The 18,375-nt window shown below is 42.1% G+C and overlaps 1 protein-coding gene across 2 annotated transcripts in view; it reads right to left on the bottom strand.

The window, feature by feature from the left end:
• thsd7ba (thrombospondin, type I, domain containing 7Ba) overlaps nucleotides 1-18,375 on the bottom strand; it is a 165,477-nt gene that overhangs the window by 19,665 nt on the left and 127,437 nt on the right. For both annotated transcript variants that reach the window (XM_047337196.1, XM_035603676.2), the window contains exons 15-19: nucleotides 15,313-15,579; nucleotides 14,336-14,514; nucleotides 4,712-4,717; nucleotides 2,791-2,924; nucleotides 2,120-2,273 (exon numbers count right to left, since the gene is read on the bottom strand). In XM_047337196.1, the coding sequence (XP_047193152.1) occupies nucleotides 2,120-2,273; nucleotides 2,791-2,924; nucleotides 4,712-4,717; nucleotides 14,336-14,514; nucleotides 15,313-15,579 (740 nt within the window). The remainder of the gene's footprint in view (nucleotides 1-2,119; nucleotides 2,274-2,790; nucleotides 2,925-4,711; nucleotides 4,718-14,335; nucleotides 14,515-15,312; nucleotides 15,580-18,375) is intronic.

Below are 18,375 nucleotides of genomic sequence, written 5' to 3'. Positions count from 1 at the left end.
GTGATTTATCTCTGTGACAGAGAGTCTTGAAGCTACAGTAACTACAATCCCTCCCCACAATTGCATTGTTATTGGCAAAGTTGGCTTTAACATAACTAAAACAACGCAGAGGAAGGAACACCATTGCCTATCAAACACCACCGTGAGTGTATCTGGGCAGTGTAGGGAAACATCACTGCCCTTCATCACATCTCTGATCCCATCGCATACCCACACGCTGCAGTGGCCCAGGTCTGAAGAACTATCTGCAAATTACAGCGGGCGAGCATATTTTACCTGAAACACCTGCGCTTCCTCTAACACTTATCCATTTGCGGATGTGCTTTTTCCTTCTACAAACTTGTACAGGCACTTTTTCAAGGTCGCGTTAGGTGTCCCGGAGTACAACGTTCGCCACAGTCAGAGGTCTGCACAGTTGAGGCAACTGATGCTCGTCTGGGTGGAAGATGGAGGAAGTGTTGATGATGATTCACCGAGTGGGCTTTGCTGTGATTTGGTTGTGTCATTTTTGCAATGGTTAGGTGAAGGACAATAGTTAAATTGTGTGAGAGCAATTCAACACCTCTGACTTGCCTAATTACAGTGGCATTGTGTGGTTGACAGTTCCTCTTAGCTGTGACTGCAAATCAGCTTGAACGTATGAGTAGGATGTATAAATGTGCAAATTCTTCGTTCATTATTCAAATGCTTGCATTTGGCAGATCACTGTATTTATGCAGGTCATGGTGCCTGGAATTATCTCTGCATGATTTTTCCCCCCTTTTTTTCCCTTGCGATGATTTAGAGCTGTGGGTGTATAAAAGGCAATATAACATTTAGTGTCTTTGCCATTATAAAAAAGCTCAGGTTTTCCCCCACATTATTATTGATGTGAACTTGTAGAAACTGACATCTCCATCTTTAATATGTTTCAAAGGCATTCATTTCTCTATTTCCCGGAGTCCAAAAAATCTGTTGGTGAAGCTGTAACAGTAATTCGACAGAACAAATGCAAATACCACCATCTTCACTGTACCACATTCTCTGAAGTGATTCAGGGTTGGTTTAATTTTACAATCAAATCTTCTATAACCTTTTTTATGGCTGTTACAATTTAATTAGCTTCCAAGTTAACAGTTTTAAAAAGTCACCAAATGCATTAAATGGCAGATTTTTACTGGTGTTAAGAGGGACGCCAAAAGCTTGCGCGCTGACTGACTGAATGAAACAAAACGTCTGTGGAGAAAACTCAGACTAATTAAGTAATCTCTCCGTCTCTTCGCCAGAAACTGGGCTTCCTCTGCCTCCACCTTTGCAGTCCAATGAACCGGTGTGTCTGGCGGGAAACCTATACCGCGCCTACGTGACCGTGTGACCACTAGCCTGTGGCTGCAATCACTGGGGAGCATATGCTACATAGTAGTAGCCTGAGGGCTAAGCTCCACTGGAGAATACAGGTACATTCATAAACTCAATTTAATTTGCAACACCCACCACTGCAGTAGAAAATATGATTACAAACCGCACAATGTGACAGAACAGCCAGGTGGGTGCAAACATGCACACTAGGGCTGTTTATTACAAATTACTGCCAACACCTAACTAATTATATATATATTAATTATTCAAAATATTACAGTTCTATGCATTGACAAATACATTGATTAATTATGACAGTAAATGTTTAAAAGTGTTTTTCATTAATAGTAAGCCTCTACTATCGGATAGACGGAACGCTGGATGCAAGCAAAACAGCATTAGTTGTATTATTTGATTATTTCACAAATAAATTCAGTCCTGTGAGACAATTGTTCATCCAACCCGCTTGAACATAGAGTGTTCAGGATCAGTGGTTCTCGAGACCCCGGTCCTAACTCTGACCCCCTAAATAATTTTAAACTACATTTGCTGTGCCGTCAGAACTTTAATTTCATCAGCGCCACTGATGATCATTGAAAATCAAACCCGTTCCCGCCTGTCAGTCACACACTGACAGGCACATTTTGAAGGGGCAAAAACATAGTTAACAATAAACATACCTATACCTACATCAAATAATAGTAACAATAAATCAAACACTGTACTGACCCGCAATCTGTCAAATAACCAAGACAGTAGTCACTCAGTCACTGTTTCTTACCAGGAAACAGTTGCTCCAAGGTCCCCAGGGAGTCACAACGCAGTCATTGGGACAGGCCAGGAAGCAGACCTGGGCTCTGGGTGGCATTTCGTCCTGATCACACAGACTGTCCTCCACACTGCTGGCTTCCCCACTCGTTCCCATCTTCACACACCTGGAAGAAAAAAGCAGTCATTTCTGGGGCACTGCTGACTCTATTTCTAAGCGTCTGACTCAAACAAATGACTCTTTTTCTACCCTCAGGTTAGATTTAGTGTTTTTTTTTAAAACTGCCCCCACAAGGTGTCCCTTTCTGTTTGGCTTTTCTTAACGTTTAGCTGAATAAAACTGAAATGGGCCGATGAAGTCTACTTACTGTACTGTTTTCACTAGACAAGACCAAATGAGTGGCTTTTGACACACACAGTGACAAAGTTTCACAATTTAGAATTTTCTATTTCAGATTTTTTTTTTTTTTTATCAAACAGCACCTGTACATGCTTCCTGCAGAAAAAAAGTTAAACACTGTTTTCTTATGTGCGTATTACTAAAACCCATCAGCAAGCAGCACTCTTTGCTTTCCCCTGGCATCACGTGGTGTTATGACCAGAGCGAGTGCCAGCTACGGGGTCTGTGTGTGCCGCAGTGCCAGGCCCCTCGCAGTGTGCGCCAAGCCGGACGGCCTCACTGACCTGATCTTGCGGCTTTGGACTCCCTCCCCGCAGGCTGGCAGGTCATCCACAGTGTTGATGGTGCAAATGGACCAGGGCTCCATCCTCCACTCGAACTGGCTGCACTCACTGTGGCACGGCACGGCCTCGTTCACCTGTACACGTGCAGACGTGGGGAGACACACATACACAGAAAAGAATGAAGAAAGCACACACTCACAGACACACAATACACGTACGGATAAGAACAGTTGGTGCATGCGCATGTAGAAAATGTAGAGGAAATGAAGGCCTCATTCATAATACACTAATGAGGTCTCCAGGTTAAATCTACCATTTCTCGTGGGTTTCCATTTGGAAAATCTAACAAGCCAAAAAGAGACGCAACTTATTTTGCTCTCAGGCATAAATTATTACCTTTATTACTTTAGGAGTTGTACACGTCTACATGCTGTGTTACATGAAAAGACTCTCACTTAAGAACACAACGCGAGCTGGTATTTATTTCTTAAGGCATTTGTTGCATGGCCCTGAATCGGGCTTCGTTGGGAGGGGACGTCTATGTATTCCACTCCCCTTTAAGAGGAGACACATGTAGTGTTTCCAGAGATATTGGCATAATATCAGGATGATGTCCCTAATACCTTCTAAACTAGTAGTATACAGTTATTAAAGGCCCAAAAGTTATTAAAAGCTTTAACCACAGCGCCACTTGAAACACTACTGCTGCAGAAAATGACAACAACAAAAAAAGCTGTTTTATTCACACTGAAATATAACCTTTGCATGATATGATGAGAGCAGCATGGGGGGTGTAAAAGGCAACAATGACCATGGCCCTTCAGCTGAGGATGTAATTGGCCAGATACTGAGCCTATTCAGCTCTCCCCACTCAACCACTGACTCTGGCATGTCTGTATAACCAGGGGAGCAGCCAGCACACTGCTCCTGTAAACACATGTTTACTCTCAATCTATGTAACAGTCTGCCACAGTAAAAGGTATACTCTGGAGGACAATTTGTGAGAAAAGCTATGACAAGCTGTAATGGGTGCCTGTAAGTGTGTGTTTATGAGTGTGTGTGTGTGTGTGTGTGTGTGTGTGTGTGTGTGTGTGTGTGTGTGTGTGTGTACAGACTAGAGACAGGGAAACAGAGTTGAGTATTCCCTCCCCTACGGGGCCACACAGATGCCTATTACACACCCTCATCATCTCCCATCTGTCCCTGCAGATGCCCCTGCTGGGTAAACTGGCAACTGCTCTGCTCCCACGTTCTCCAATTCCACTCTCGGAAACCTGGTTCCAACTTAACAGATAATTTCCATCGCCAAAAAAACAAACAAAAAAAACAATTCTTTCCAGAGTCGATTTCCACAATGTTTCAGCACATTTATTGGGCACTCAACATAATTTGTTGGGTGAGAAATCATGGGACCATAGCACCTATCACATAACCAGTCATAACACCTACGTTGCATGGAAAATATGAAATCATTTGGTGGCAGGTTAAAAGCTGGTGAAAATACTGTACATTTCTAGGAGCTCTAATTCCAGAGCAAAAAACCACATCTGCATTCAGTTAGAATCAGTTGCTACAGATCAGATCTCCACATTGGTTGACTGTTGCGTGGCCAGTCTCCTGCTCTCCTATAGACACTTCTGAACTCGAGCACACTTGACCAACTAATCACAATATAGTGGCGCCCTGGCTTTCTCTAGCCTAGAAGTCCATCCAGGTAAAAAAAGCAGACAGAATATCATCCAAATGCACTTCACAAATTATTCCCCAGCTACGGAGCACTCTCTCCGATCAAGCTATTGTTCTTCCTCTCCGAACCTAAAGACCAAAGGGGTCACGGCGGTGTGTGACGAGGACAGCTCTGGCATGCAGTTTCTCTTCATTAGCTAAAGCAGAGTATGTGTACAGAATGAACAGCACTGACCTGAGCCTGCGTGGATGTCCATATTAGCAGTGCATGACAAGCCAGAAGTTGGGCAGGGGAGAGAAGAACAATGATATGATCATTAGTTTTGATTTTTGCCTGCAGTGACAGAAATGTATGGTTTTCTCTTTAATTTATTGGTAAAAAAAATAAATAAAAAACGCATTCTGCTCTGAGCTTCAATAATGAGGGTTAAGGGTAATTAAGTACTTCATCATTTATAGTGAATCTAGCTGTCCGGGTTTGTTTTTTGCCAAACTGAATGATTCATAGTGCTGAGAGAGTTTTTAAAGAGCTGCAGTCGGACGCAACAGCTGTGCAATGGCCAAACCCGCAGCTGAAGGCAGCTCGCAGAAATTAATTTGTCTGGAGATGGTGAGAGGGAAGTCGGCATGAAGGAGCATATGCTTGGAGATGCTATGTGCTCTGTATCTAAACAGGGTTATTACTTACTGTTATAGTGTTGACAAGTAACTGTTCAGGCTGCCCCGATACTTCACACTAAGAGGAGATCTTCAAATCAAATCTCTATATCTAACGTAGGTATATTTTTTATCTGAACAGAACGTTTGTCGGAGTCACATGCATCCATTTACAGTGTGTACATCCCCATCATCTCCATTCAGTAATTCAACACTCTGCACATCTGAGTTGGATTAAAAGCTCAGGACCAGAGCAACCTTATCTTCATTTCTGGTTAAGAGGCAATGGTTAATGATCATTAAATTTAGAGTGTCAGATTTATAGATTTTTTTTGTTGTTGTTGTGAGTTGAAAGTGCCTCATGCGTGGCATGGAAAGTAAATGACACTGTCGTTAATATCGCTCATCTGCTGTGTGAGATAATGGTCATGGCCTTCATCCAAAAAACATGATGAGACATAATGCACATGCATACATGCATATTTTATGTTCCCACGCAATGACGCATGTGCATATGCATAAAGACACACACAAACAAAAACACCCATACACACACGCTTTTACTGTCAGCAGGCTCATGGATGAGTACGAAAACAGCGGCTCATCCGAGAAGCACAGTGGGGTTTACACCAATGTGATGGTGACCTTTCAAACATCTTCATGAGATGATAAGTTGAAAATGTGCCAACATGTAATGCAGCTACTAGGATGACTGCTTCTCTGACACTTCAAAGCACGACGTCTATTTGTACTCCTGACGAAAGGCGCACAGTACTGATGTTCCTACTGTAAACTGAAATCTGTGCTACTGCAAGTTATTCAGAGGAGAGAGAGGACGAGGTGGAATGCCACCACTGGGCCTAAAACAAAACAAAAAACATACCAGGAAACCAACAGATGGGAAACCACCAATTCATCTGAATAAAACTCTCAACAACATGATCGGGGGAAAAATAATTGGCGACTCTAAGCTGCAAGAAGCTCTGTGCTAATGCTATAGAAACTCTGAGTATGTCACATCTGCTCCTGAGCCCCTTCACACTTCCTTACAATTCAAGACTAGGGGATAACGCAGAAGATCTCCTAAAGGGGAGCAAGACTCTGCCACGAGAAAAGAATGGGATCCAAGAACCCGTGGTGTTCTACATGGAACACGAAGTGTCAAAACATGTTATCCTGTAGCGGTGGATGTTCTCCTCATTGTACCTGTAATAAAGCAGCACAGAGTTGGTACCTTCCAAACATCCTTAAATCACCCAGTCATGTTAAGCATCTATCTACAGTACAGTAGAGCATTTCCGTAAAACATGAGTTTAAGTGAACCTGCAAGTTCAGCTGTAATCTTTTCCATGTTATCAATATCAAAAAAACATCCACAGGTGGCTTCGAGAGACACAAGTATAGCTGCTCTAAAATAAATTAGAATCAGTGATCTGACCACTGAGTTTGTTTACGTCTCTCTCTCTCTCTCTCTCTCTCTCTCTCTCTCTCTATGTAATCAAAAGATTGATGTCCAACCACACCCTACTTGGACCCACAGCTCTGTTGGCTCTCACGGCAATGCCGTGGCTTTCCGTGATTATACAAATTATTTGGCAGTCAAGGTCTACTTTTGGCTCAGAAATAATCGTCTTTTTCTCGTTTACTCTGTAATGTATTAGGACACAGATCAATAGGACGGGGGGATGCATCAGCGGCGGCATTTCACAAGCACTTAACCCTGCACCCACAGCTTGTAATAATAATAGCTACGGTCAAAGGTCTTTTCACATACGCAAAAACAAACTGTAAAAGGATCACCTATCATATCATATCTATGTCACAGGTCAAACGAGTACTGCACATCATCAATTTCTATTTCAGGGAAAGAACACAATGAACACAAAGATAGTTCACAGTTAAAACAACACCTTCAGGCCCAATCTAAGGCCTTTTGGAGTTGTTGTCTTACATTTCTTCCTTGTAACTACTGTCTCTTTGTATTAGTGTTATTTTGTTATCATGAATATATCTGTACATATTGCAGCTGGTACAACAAGAAATCAGGTGTCAGACAGTTGGAGAGACCTGGAATTTGTTCTATATCTGGACGAGGAGCTGCTAGATATTATGATGGGCAGTAAGGATACAGTCAAACGCAAGTAAACATACCAATGCTAAGCAACAACTAAACTTGTTGGTTGTATTTCAGGTTACTGAGTTACGAGAGACAACTGTTCAACAACCTTGAGTTTAATAGTCATCCGTGTTGTCAAATGAAAGCATGTATTTAAAATTCACCGAGCTACTCAATACAATTTGTTCTTCTAATTAGCAGACAGAAGCAATGATTAACCTTTGTATCGGAAGTAAATGCTGTGTACCATCTGGGTGGCTAGGGGCTACAGAGGGCTCCAAAATCTACCCTTTCTGGGTGGCAGCACTTCATACTGCCTCAACAATATGCAGGGAGACACCTCACTTTTTTGGGCTGGGCCTACTGGGGGTGTGGTGGGGGGGGGACACATGCTCAAGCACCGCTCTGCGTTAATTACACCTGATTGGCCAGAGGTAGTTCCATCAGCAGTGTGCTCCATGAGTCTTTCGTTCTAATGAAGGACAGAGATGAGTTTAGCACCTGGGAGTGGTGGGGGTAATGGAGAAGTCTGACATGTCTTCTCCTTTATCTCTTTCTGAGATACTGTGCTGTTGAGTGCTTTGAGTGGTTGATAAGAGCAGACAAGGCTGTTTTATAATAAATACAAAGACTAAGTTATTGAAGTAAAAAGGAACAAAAAAACGTGTTACTCTAAATGGCTGATTTTAATCCTTCAGAGTTCACCCTACCTTCCGCCCTAATATCACCCGGGCTCCACTGTGTGATTCAAAAGACCCTAGTGTCCACAGTGGTGAATAAAACTGAGGACCAGGTCAATTAAAAACAAAGTCAATGCTAAGCTACACAATGAAGAACCATTAGGCACAAGTAGGACATAATAAATGACTAAGCGCAGAACAGAACTCGGCTTGTTTACTGTAAAGCCTCCAAATTGCTCTTGAATAAGGCAATAAGCTAAGCAGCGCATATTGTTGAACAGCAGCCGCACTGCGTACAGTTAGCAGCAGATAATGACAGTGCTTAGTGAGGTGGAGAACAACACCAGCTGTTGGAAGAAAAAACTGTGAGCAAAGTTGGTAAAAAAGTTGATTTTTCATGGTCCACTGTGGGAGACACAGAACAGGAGGGAGTAGGTGCAGCGCCTCCTCCAGGCGGAGCGTCCTGGCAACGGAGGAGCTGTCAGTGGGTGGAAGGTGTTGCACATAACAGTTTGCTCATCACTCTTCCCCCCCGCCGCATGCTCTCGGGACACCCACGACAGACCTAACCTCCCTCATTAGTTTGTCTCGTATCTTTTTTTTCCTTTGTCCAAATGCCACTGCCCCAGCAGACCACAACCCCTGAGACAGTGAATGCTGCCACGGAGCTGTGCAATGGATTCCGGGGGCCTTCTTGAACTCCGCCTTAGCCTCAACACTGGCCCTTCTTGAGCCCTTCCCGTCTGTCCATCAACAGCTCCTCGGTTTTAATGTTGTGCTGGCAGCAGATTCACTCAACAAAATCCTCCTGTAATCCTGTGCATCCAGCAACGCAAGATACACTTCCTTGAAAGCCTTTGCAAAGGATGAGCCTTTTCAGAAGCTTCACGGGTGGCCAGAGAACTGAGCACCCTGTGGAAGTTTCCCAACAATGTACCACCGGCCATCAGGGACATATTCTGAAAAGAAACAATCCACTCGATATCCATCATTAACTCAGACAGATCAACTCTGCAGCAATTTGATCAATTACAAAATGAAGACTCTTTAATGAAAAGTACCACAGATGAAAGACAGGCAGCCAGGAGTCCTGGTCCAGCAGGTAGTTAAACAAGAGCTCATGTGTTGAGGCCAAATTTATGATATATGAACGGCAGGACAGGGTGTCACACAGCTCAATGCTTTTGAATTGATACGGTTTCTCTAATGCTGGGCTGAATATGAAGTATGTGAAGACAATTACAATTTGATGACCTCAAACACAATTTGTTTCACTTGAAGTCAATTAAACGAGGGATGTGTCAAACAGTATCTTTCAACTCACCCCCGCGTGCTGACTGGAGTAGTCAAAATGTATTTCCATTGTTACCAGTGGCATGTTGAACCTCAATGTGTTGCCAAAGAAAAACAACCTGAGCACGGGTAGATAGCAGCACCTGCTCAACTTGGCAGCCGCACCAACAGGCGCCATGACATCGCCACGAGCAAATCTTTAGGGAATCAATAAAAAACCCTCAACAAATGGATGCACACAATGAATCTATCTGCTCCGTTTTTTTCTACCCTGCACCGCGGCAAAGCTCAACAGCCAGCAGCGTCTGTGACTTCATAACTCACTGACACTTGCCAGCGTCACAACACCCGGCTGAAATTGAGCTAAGGCAACCAGGAACAACATGCAAGCACCAAGAAAAACACCACACGCTTCCTTTTTGGTGGAGCAAGGCTTGAAAAGTGGGACAAAAGTGATCAAACATGATGAGAAAATACATGTGTCCGACTTACAATGACACTGTGCTGGTGTATTGGTTTTGCCTGGAGTTGAAAAAGTCTTACAGGAGCAGTGGAACTTAGAGAGCAGACATGATTATTTCCTCCATTAATCTGTCCTATAGTGGCATGATCAGACTGTTGGCACACACGCTTGCTGATTAATGACAATTTAGGAGCAGCATCGGCGAGAGACAAAGAGTTAGGAGAACAAAACAGCTTGAATAGATTGCAAAAATGTGCATTGTAGATAGTGGCATTCTGTATTTTTTGATTAATGATCCAAGATATGTTTATGTTTTATGTATTGACATCACTAGCTGTGAAAATAGACTGCATATAAAGATGGACGACTTGACAGCTCCCCAAAAAGTGAAGCCAAATCATCTTGATCACGGTGGCTGGCTGCAGTATTCGTCATAAACCCCGTCTCCTCTATGTCAGTGGATGGGACATGGGCCAACTCAAAAAGTCAAAGTACATGTCAAATACATCTTATCCAAAGACAGTATCTGTCATTTTAGGTTGTTCTTATCACCATGATGTATGTCCAAGTGTAAATTTTTTACCGTGACCTTGATACCGCCGTTTCTCTCCATGATCACAGTACTGCGCAGACTCTGGCTCCAAGTGTGGCCAAGGACGAATAGGAAACATTTCCTCCATTTTTATATACAGTCTATGACTGTGATATATACCACAGACGGTGCATGATATCAAATGTGATTTTAACGCACGCAGGGCTCAATTTTCAAGTAATTATCAGATAATTGTGTTCCTCTCATCCCTATTCCGGCTGAATAATGTGTAAAAGAAATATAGAAAATACATACTTTAACTAGAAGAGCACATACCACTGCCAAGTCCAAAAAATCATGAGTATATCAGATTCAATTAAGACAAAAATGTATTTATACAAAATGCCCTCTCGCAATGTTAAGGAAAATGATACAGAATCCTGGAACCACTCCTTCAAGCAGTATCTGCAACGAAATCCCTCCCGTGATCCTGCTGACACTTAAATCAACAAACAGACACGGGTTAAACCCTTAACCTCCTTGGCAGAGGTAATTACTTACCAGAAAAATACATCTACAACTGACAGGCCACGTCAAGGCACAAATGGCCACATCAAACCTAATCGTAGTCCCTATCTATAAGCGCCATTCACAACATTCGACACAAATGCCATCAGTGAAACGGAGAGCATCAACGCAGACGAGCACATTCAACAAACCAGTTTCATTTCACCTCTGACCTGGACTTACAACAAGCAAACTCACAAAGCATCACATTTTGAACAGAGTCGGTGAACAGAAAATATAAAGAGACTAATTGGGGCACACAATTGCACACACGCCCCAATTAGCAAAATGGAAGGTGAGAATGATGACTCTGCCAATACAGGTAACGATATCCATGAAACTTTCATCACTTTCTTTAACATTGCGAGACAGGGCGTTTTACATTTCCACCGATTTCACAGCAATTAGGCATGGATCTCGACGAAAGAAATTAGGCTAATTATATTTACAGTACTGATATCTGTCTGACCGACTGCAATTTGTTGCTGCTTGATTGACTTTAATGCGACAGTTAGGTCTTGGCGGAGGTAAGAGCTCCACTGAGTGCCAAGTGTTCATATTTTATATTTGGAGAAAATGAGGACTTGCTTTCTGAGGGGGCACAAAACAAACACCTACAGGGACAGTTTTTAAAAGATACTATGAGCGGAGACATAAACAATCAGCCCAATTATTCATAACCATGTAATATGATGTAATTTATTTAACAATATGGAAAGTTTTTCGTCCACGCTCACACAAATGAAGGCAGCTGTCTTTAATTTGTAGCTGACGTCTCTCACACACACACAAACCTCCCACACAGAGGAGTGTTGGTGGACAGCAAAGATGTTTCTCCGTAGGACAGGGCCAGAGTGGATAGACTGGATGCCCCCAGGCATTAATACGATGGAAAAATAACTATCCGACTCGCACTGTGGCTGGCAGACAAATCTGTTGTATTTTATGGAGATAGTGCATATACCACTTGATAGAATTTTGGTGGCGGACACTTGTCGAGGTACTGATGACATTCAAATGTCTCCTGTAATTATGGATCCAATTTGTGTGTGTCTTGGGGCATCTTGTATTCATATACATAGGCTGCACTATGAAATTTACTGTAAAATCTGTTTCCAGAGTCATCATAAGCATCATTTGTGGGTGTTTTAAAAGGAATTAAAAAAAAAAATTGTGATTCATAACTCCCCTAAAAGGTATAAGAAAGTCATTTTTTTTATTTCAGCAAAATATTAAACAGAGTTGAGAACGTCACAAAGTCATATAAGTCTGCACACCTGGTGGAGAGGAAAAGCTAAACATGTGCTCACATTAAAGTAATGAGGGATTTGAAGGATCTGGAGTAAAATATTCTATATTATGTTACATTAAAAAATAGTTTGTTCTAGTTTGATATTCCACTACAGGCGTTTCAGGCACGTGTCAAGTCAAACTATCTTCTTTCCAAGTAGTTTTTTTCATTTCTAACCATAGCATGTGACACTGTGCTGAAAAGTATTATGCCAAAAGTCAGAATCTTCGGCACGGTCAGTCAGGAGGACTAGGAAATGGGGACATAGCTGCTGTCCCATTCCATTCCTGACATTCCTGTGATGGCAAAAAAAAGAGGCATGAATCGAAATTACAGCTGTGCGTATAACGTTCAACATGTGGAAAAAAAAAGAAAGAACAACGTAAGACCTGCTATGCCAATTATGGTTGGAGAGCTACGATTGGACACACGGTTCTAAGAGGGCGAACAGATCCACGATGACATTAGCTACCTCATTAACAGCACACACACATTAAATCTCGGCCAAACTCCTGGCTGGTTCGACAGTGTGGCCTTTTTCGTTCATTATTTTCGTGGTCTCTCTCTGTCTGTTTTTTTTTTTTCTTCCTCACCCAACCGTGTGAATAGAGGATGAGTTGTGGTGCACTGAAGATGTAATCTCTGTCAAGCCAGTCACTTCTGGCCAAGGCTCGAGGGGAAACATCTGCTGGCGGGAGTGAGGCCAGATTTCTCAGAGTAGTTCTGAGTAAGAGATAGGGGTGCAAGTGTTTGTCGGACAGGAGGGCTCGCCATTAGGAGTGAGAATATTCTTGGTCATGCTGTGCCCTAAAGGACACCTAATGAAGTGCTAAGGATCAAATGTAAATATGAGCGCTGAAGGCTGAGGCGCACTCGCTTAAGAAAAAAAGCAGCTTCTATTATTTAACCAATGTGGAGAAGTCAATTGTGAGCATCCAGGATTTGACTGGTTCAACACGACACCTACTCGCCCATAGAAATAAAGAGGAGGTTATAGAATCTTTCCACCCGAACCACGGATAAATGTACTTCACTTTAAATGGCCAATGTGAAAATATTAACACCAAGCCCCAGTCCACCCTCAGGATAAATCTGTGAAGGTATTGGCAGCGGAAGCTGCAGTTCCAGTGGCGGGGGTTATTCCAGGACATAACAACAGGGGCCATATAGACCTTGTTAGCGGGCACTTAACCATCTGTACACAAATCTCCACTTGAGCACACTGTAATATTTTTTCCACACAACCGTGCCTCATCTCCATACTGACCTCTACAAACTAAAGTGTCCTTTCAAGCCCATTCAAGCATACAGGCAGCATTCATAAAGAGACCGCCCCTCTTTAAACAATGACCCCATCAGAGAAACGCTGTCACAAAATATTCAGAGCTACGGATACAACCTGAAAAGCTCCCATCTGTCCACTCCGGCTTCTCCTCTCCCCATCACCCCCACCCCCCTTCCTTTTGTTACTTAACACTGCCCTGTTTTTATGTCAAGGAAAGGGCATGTCTTGCCAGGCAAATGATTTGGTCAGACTGGAGACACCAAAAAAATATTTAAAAAAAATAAAAGAACAGGTCACCCAAGAGTCCCACTAGCTGATGGGTAATACACCTTGTCATTGAAATGTGAGCAGAATGCAACAAGCCCACTGTGTATTTATGGGGCAGCGTGGGCTGCAACAGGACCAGGGCTAGAGGGAAATATATATTCCAAAAGCATACAAAAGACATGAGTGAGAAATTAAGCATTTAAAATTGAGCATTAAACTACTGCATGCAACATAATAATAATGAGAAGAAGCAAATGCTGTATGCTTGTGTGAACGGGGAGCACTGTGGACACTATTAACATTTAGCAAATTAATTCTCTACATTCAGCAAAGGCCTTCCTATTACATGTGCATAATGGGGAACATGGGTGGACTCTAAGTATAGATTGCCCTATTCTGCATTCTATTCTGTGTGTCCCTGAAAACAACCAAGTCCCTGAAGAAGTAACTTGAGACCAATGTAGACGGATGATGAGGTCATGCCTTTGTGCTCCTTTTGTCACTGCTTCTCGGTATGAAAATTGAAATGCATTATTCTAATGTTTATAAACTGTGCACAAGCGTAGGCCCTACAGAAATACCTGCATGAGCTAATTTCCAATCTCAAGGCAGACTGATAACGGAGGCATCAACACGACCTAAAAACATGTGTTTTCCCTCTCGTGCCGTACAGGATTGCATTTGTTTAAAGCCACTGGCGCGCCTTACCTGGTTTTTCAGATCCAGCTTGGGGCACGGGCGTCCCCCATTGAAAGCTTTCTCCCTCAGCCACTTTGACCTGATCCTCAACCCGCTGCCGCACGATGCACTGCAGGCTGACCAGGCTGACCAGTCACTGAGCTTACAGTCGAGGGGACAAGGGATGTGGCAGATCTCCACAATGTAGCCTGAAATTGAACATTGGCAGACAATGATTTAAGACTCGGTCAGCAGTTGCAGTGTGATTCACATTAATAATGTCCGACAGACCGGCCTGCGCACCGCCAGACCTTGGTCTTGCTCAGTGTGACAGCAACAGCTAATTATCTGACTAATGACCGTCTCACTCCGACACTGCGTCAACATGGCTGAGTGAAACAGCTTAAGGGTTTCCACACAGTGTAAAGCCTTTTGTTTTCTCCTTTAGTCTGTTTCCCCGTCTTGGATAACTCTATTATCACTATACTATACCAACTGGCTTTACCATTAGAATGAAATATTAAGACAAGGACATAGGAAACTAAACCCACACGTACAGGATTATGCTTTACTAAAAGTCAGTTTGTATTTGATTATTCTGACATATTGGTAAGTACAGGGTATGTTGCATTAAATAAACATTAAAAACATCAGTAAAACTGCAAATACATCAACTCCCCACATACGTATCTAGCCAGGTATCTAGCTGCATCCCTGAAATATAAAGTCAATGTTGAATTAGGTTGAGTCATTTATTTGATTCATGTGAAAACACTAACTGCTCCTTGCCAGTGGGAGAGATGGGCTATGTCGATTACCCTTGATTAGTAAGAGCAAGACAAAACCAAATGACCCCCATTTTCAACAATTAATCATCCAACATGAACATAGTGAAGCGAAATAAAAATACATTCAATCTGATCATTACGCCAATAACATAGTATGTGGTAGATTTGTAAGCACGGGTACATTTAAAAATGAAAAATTCTTATTTCTGTGAATCCTACCTGAGTCCGTACAGAGCGTGGGGCTGACCAGGTGACCCTGCTGGTCAACGCAGGCCACGGCTCTGTAGCGCAGACCCTGGCCACACTCCTTCACCTCCCGCTGGCTCATCCAGCCCTGCAGGGAGCCTGGGACTGAAGGATCGGAGAGGATGCAGGCAGACCAGTTCCCATAGGGCTGGGACAAAAACTCATCACAGGGACACGCCTCCGTCTCCTCCAGTGGGTACAACTTCTCATTCGAGCAGTGCTCCTTCTTTTTGCTGCGACCTGTGACAGGAGATGGACGAAAACAGTCTTTGTCACTTTGATAAAATAGAAATAACAGTAGAAATCACACAAACTTAATTTGTCAATTTATTCCAGATCCTTCATAATGCATTCAAACTCTTACAGAGTCAAGATGTGTAAATTACTGATTTGCATCATTGCAACTGTGAATGACAGAGGACTATTTATCTTTAATGTTGTTATCTTTCCGTGTACGAAACATCTGCATATCTTACTCGACTCCATCCTCACCATCTTATCATTGCAACTTGTCTCCCATTTTGGCCAACATTATATTCAAAATCTCAACTATGAACCAGAGGTTTAGATTTACTTGGCTGGTAAGAGGCACTGTTGCACTTTCTTGCATCAATCATCGCCTCTGTCTTGACTGACAACAGCTTAAGGTGCTGGGCTGGTTTTAGAAAGTGGCTTATTGTTTCATAACTCTCCCTCACAATTTCTGCCCAAAACCCGGCTGCCGCCCGTAATATCCACTGTAAAAATGGAGTAAAAACGTAGTGGTTCACACCCACTGTAGAACGTGGCGTCACACTTTATGAAGCTGCAGTAACAGAGAGATTGAAATGAGATAGTTGTTATATGGATTTTCTTGATCAAACATTATGAAAGATAGCTATATCATTTGAAGTTCCACGTCAGTGAAGAAAGACCTTGCATGCCATTTAAACAAATGTATATAACATTAAGTAAGAAGACCTTTTACAGCATTGTCTTCTCAATTCAAAAAAGGCACGCTATTCACATATAAACAAAGGTTTTTCCCTGAGACAATGACCAGTGAATACTGTGTGATAAATATGTTTTATTCTTTAGATTTAGCATATGAACTGGCTACTCTTGTTGCTCTGCTCTTTTCTTATGGTTTGACTTGATTTTCTTTAGAGAATACTAATGCAACAAATGAATAGCCAATCAGTCAAAACTGCCTTATGACCAGTGGCGAGGGAACACTTTTCCTAGGGTGAAATACATCCGATGGTCCTCTGAATAATCCCAGGGAATGATTAGTGCTATTTGCAGGAATATTAAACTTTAATTTTTGTCCTTATTTCGAAGCCCCTTAAGGGAACGGTGCACACTTAATGTCTATGCTATGTTATTACAACGCTAAACTCTGAAGGCTAGAAGTGCGTTTGTCTCCATGATATAGAAACAACACATTCTGAGTAACTCTTGTTTAATTATGCAATAGAATTTGTTATTTGTGATCTTTTGTATATCATTGTTTTTTGCACGTATGATTATTATGCATCGTATGTACAAACCACGTGTTACCATGAAATCCAGAATGAGTAAATCCTGCAGCTGCCACGTTTCCCCACGGAGGAGAAAACACAAAAAAAATGTCCTCCTAATGAACATTTATTCCATGCTTTTCAGCCATGACAGTGGCTGTAGTCTATTATTAATGATCAATGATGCATAGACAGCCTGTGATTCAAGGGGTCGACAAAAGTGGAGAAATGGCCAGACAATGCAAAGCTGGGTAGATACCCACACACTGTTATATCATTAGTCACATAAGTTCTGCTCAGGAGGTACTGCTGTGATTAAGTGCTGTAATTTTTTATTTTTTTTGGTCCATACACTTTCCCCTCAGTCGACCTCATCTTGTTTTATGTCACTTAATCATTTCATATATTTCCAGGAATGTGTTTTGGCGATCCCTTGTCACTGTACAACAACAAGGAGATTTATTATTTTTCAAAGAGCCTTCCCTTATGCCCCACGAAACACAACATGTGTTGTGGGTGGCCATGTAATCTTTCAATAGAGAACGTGGCACCGAAATGCTTCGGAGAAATCAAACATCAGAAACACCATGACGTTTCTCCTGAAACTTTACTCGGGGGCTGACAGGAAAAGTTCCTGCGGAATAGTTCAGGGGAATGTGTGTACTTTGGTGCATGTCTGAAATTCGCTCTACACTGTCAGTGTAGTTCACCTCAGGCATCACATAATTAGCCCTGTCCTTTATATTTGATACATGCTATATATATTATTATACTTATGAGTTTAGTATGAGCAGGGTTATAAAAGGCATGTGTTCCTCTAACACACTGTCGTTAATATCTGGACAAGTAACAGATACAACCTGTCAAACTGTCCATCTGCTCCAAAGACCTCTGTCATGATTGACGGTCTCCTACATGATAGGCATGAGACACGAGAGATGACGGACCAGTTGTTCTGTTATCAAGAGGTCCACCTATCGTTGTGTAACTGACAACTATGCTATGACGCAAAATTTAAAAAAGAAAAGAAATGTCAAAACCTCTTCATGTATACACTGGGCCCCATGCAGGAGTTTCAGATTCATGTCATTGCATGTTATATTAAGAGATAATCAAATGTAATACAGCTGACTGGTCAGGTGTTTGGCAGATTAAAATATTTGACACATCTTCCTTTGTCACACTTCTGCAATTCGTAAAATTGTTATGAATCATTTTCCCCTCAAACTTTTTTCTTTGAAACAGTGGGAGATTGAAATGAAATTATTTAAGGTTTCTCACAAAAATATTAAAATACGGTGTAAGATCATGTGTTACACTGAAGCATTAGACAGTGATAACAAGATCAACTGAATGTAAACGATTACAAAGACCAAGAAGAATTGTTATAACGGTGGTGATCTTTTAACTTGTCACCTGGAGACATCAGGTTAAAATGTAAACTTAACTAAAATATGTATGTGACTGTAATGGCATTTACATCAGCCTCAGTTGTGTTTGCACTGTGGTAAAGTTAATACCACAACAATCAACATTA

This window comes from Scophthalmus maximus, chromosome 14 (genome assembly GCF_022379125.1).
Source record: "Scophthalmus maximus strain ysfricsl-2021 chromosome 14, ASM2237912v1, whole genome shotgun sequence".
Taxonomy (NCBI): Eukaryota; Metazoa; Chordata; class Actinopteri; order Pleuronectiformes; family Scophthalmidae; genus Scophthalmus; species Scophthalmus maximus.
Note: the sequence above shows the minus strand (reverse complement) of the source record. Positions and strands in the feature narration are given on the sequence as shown.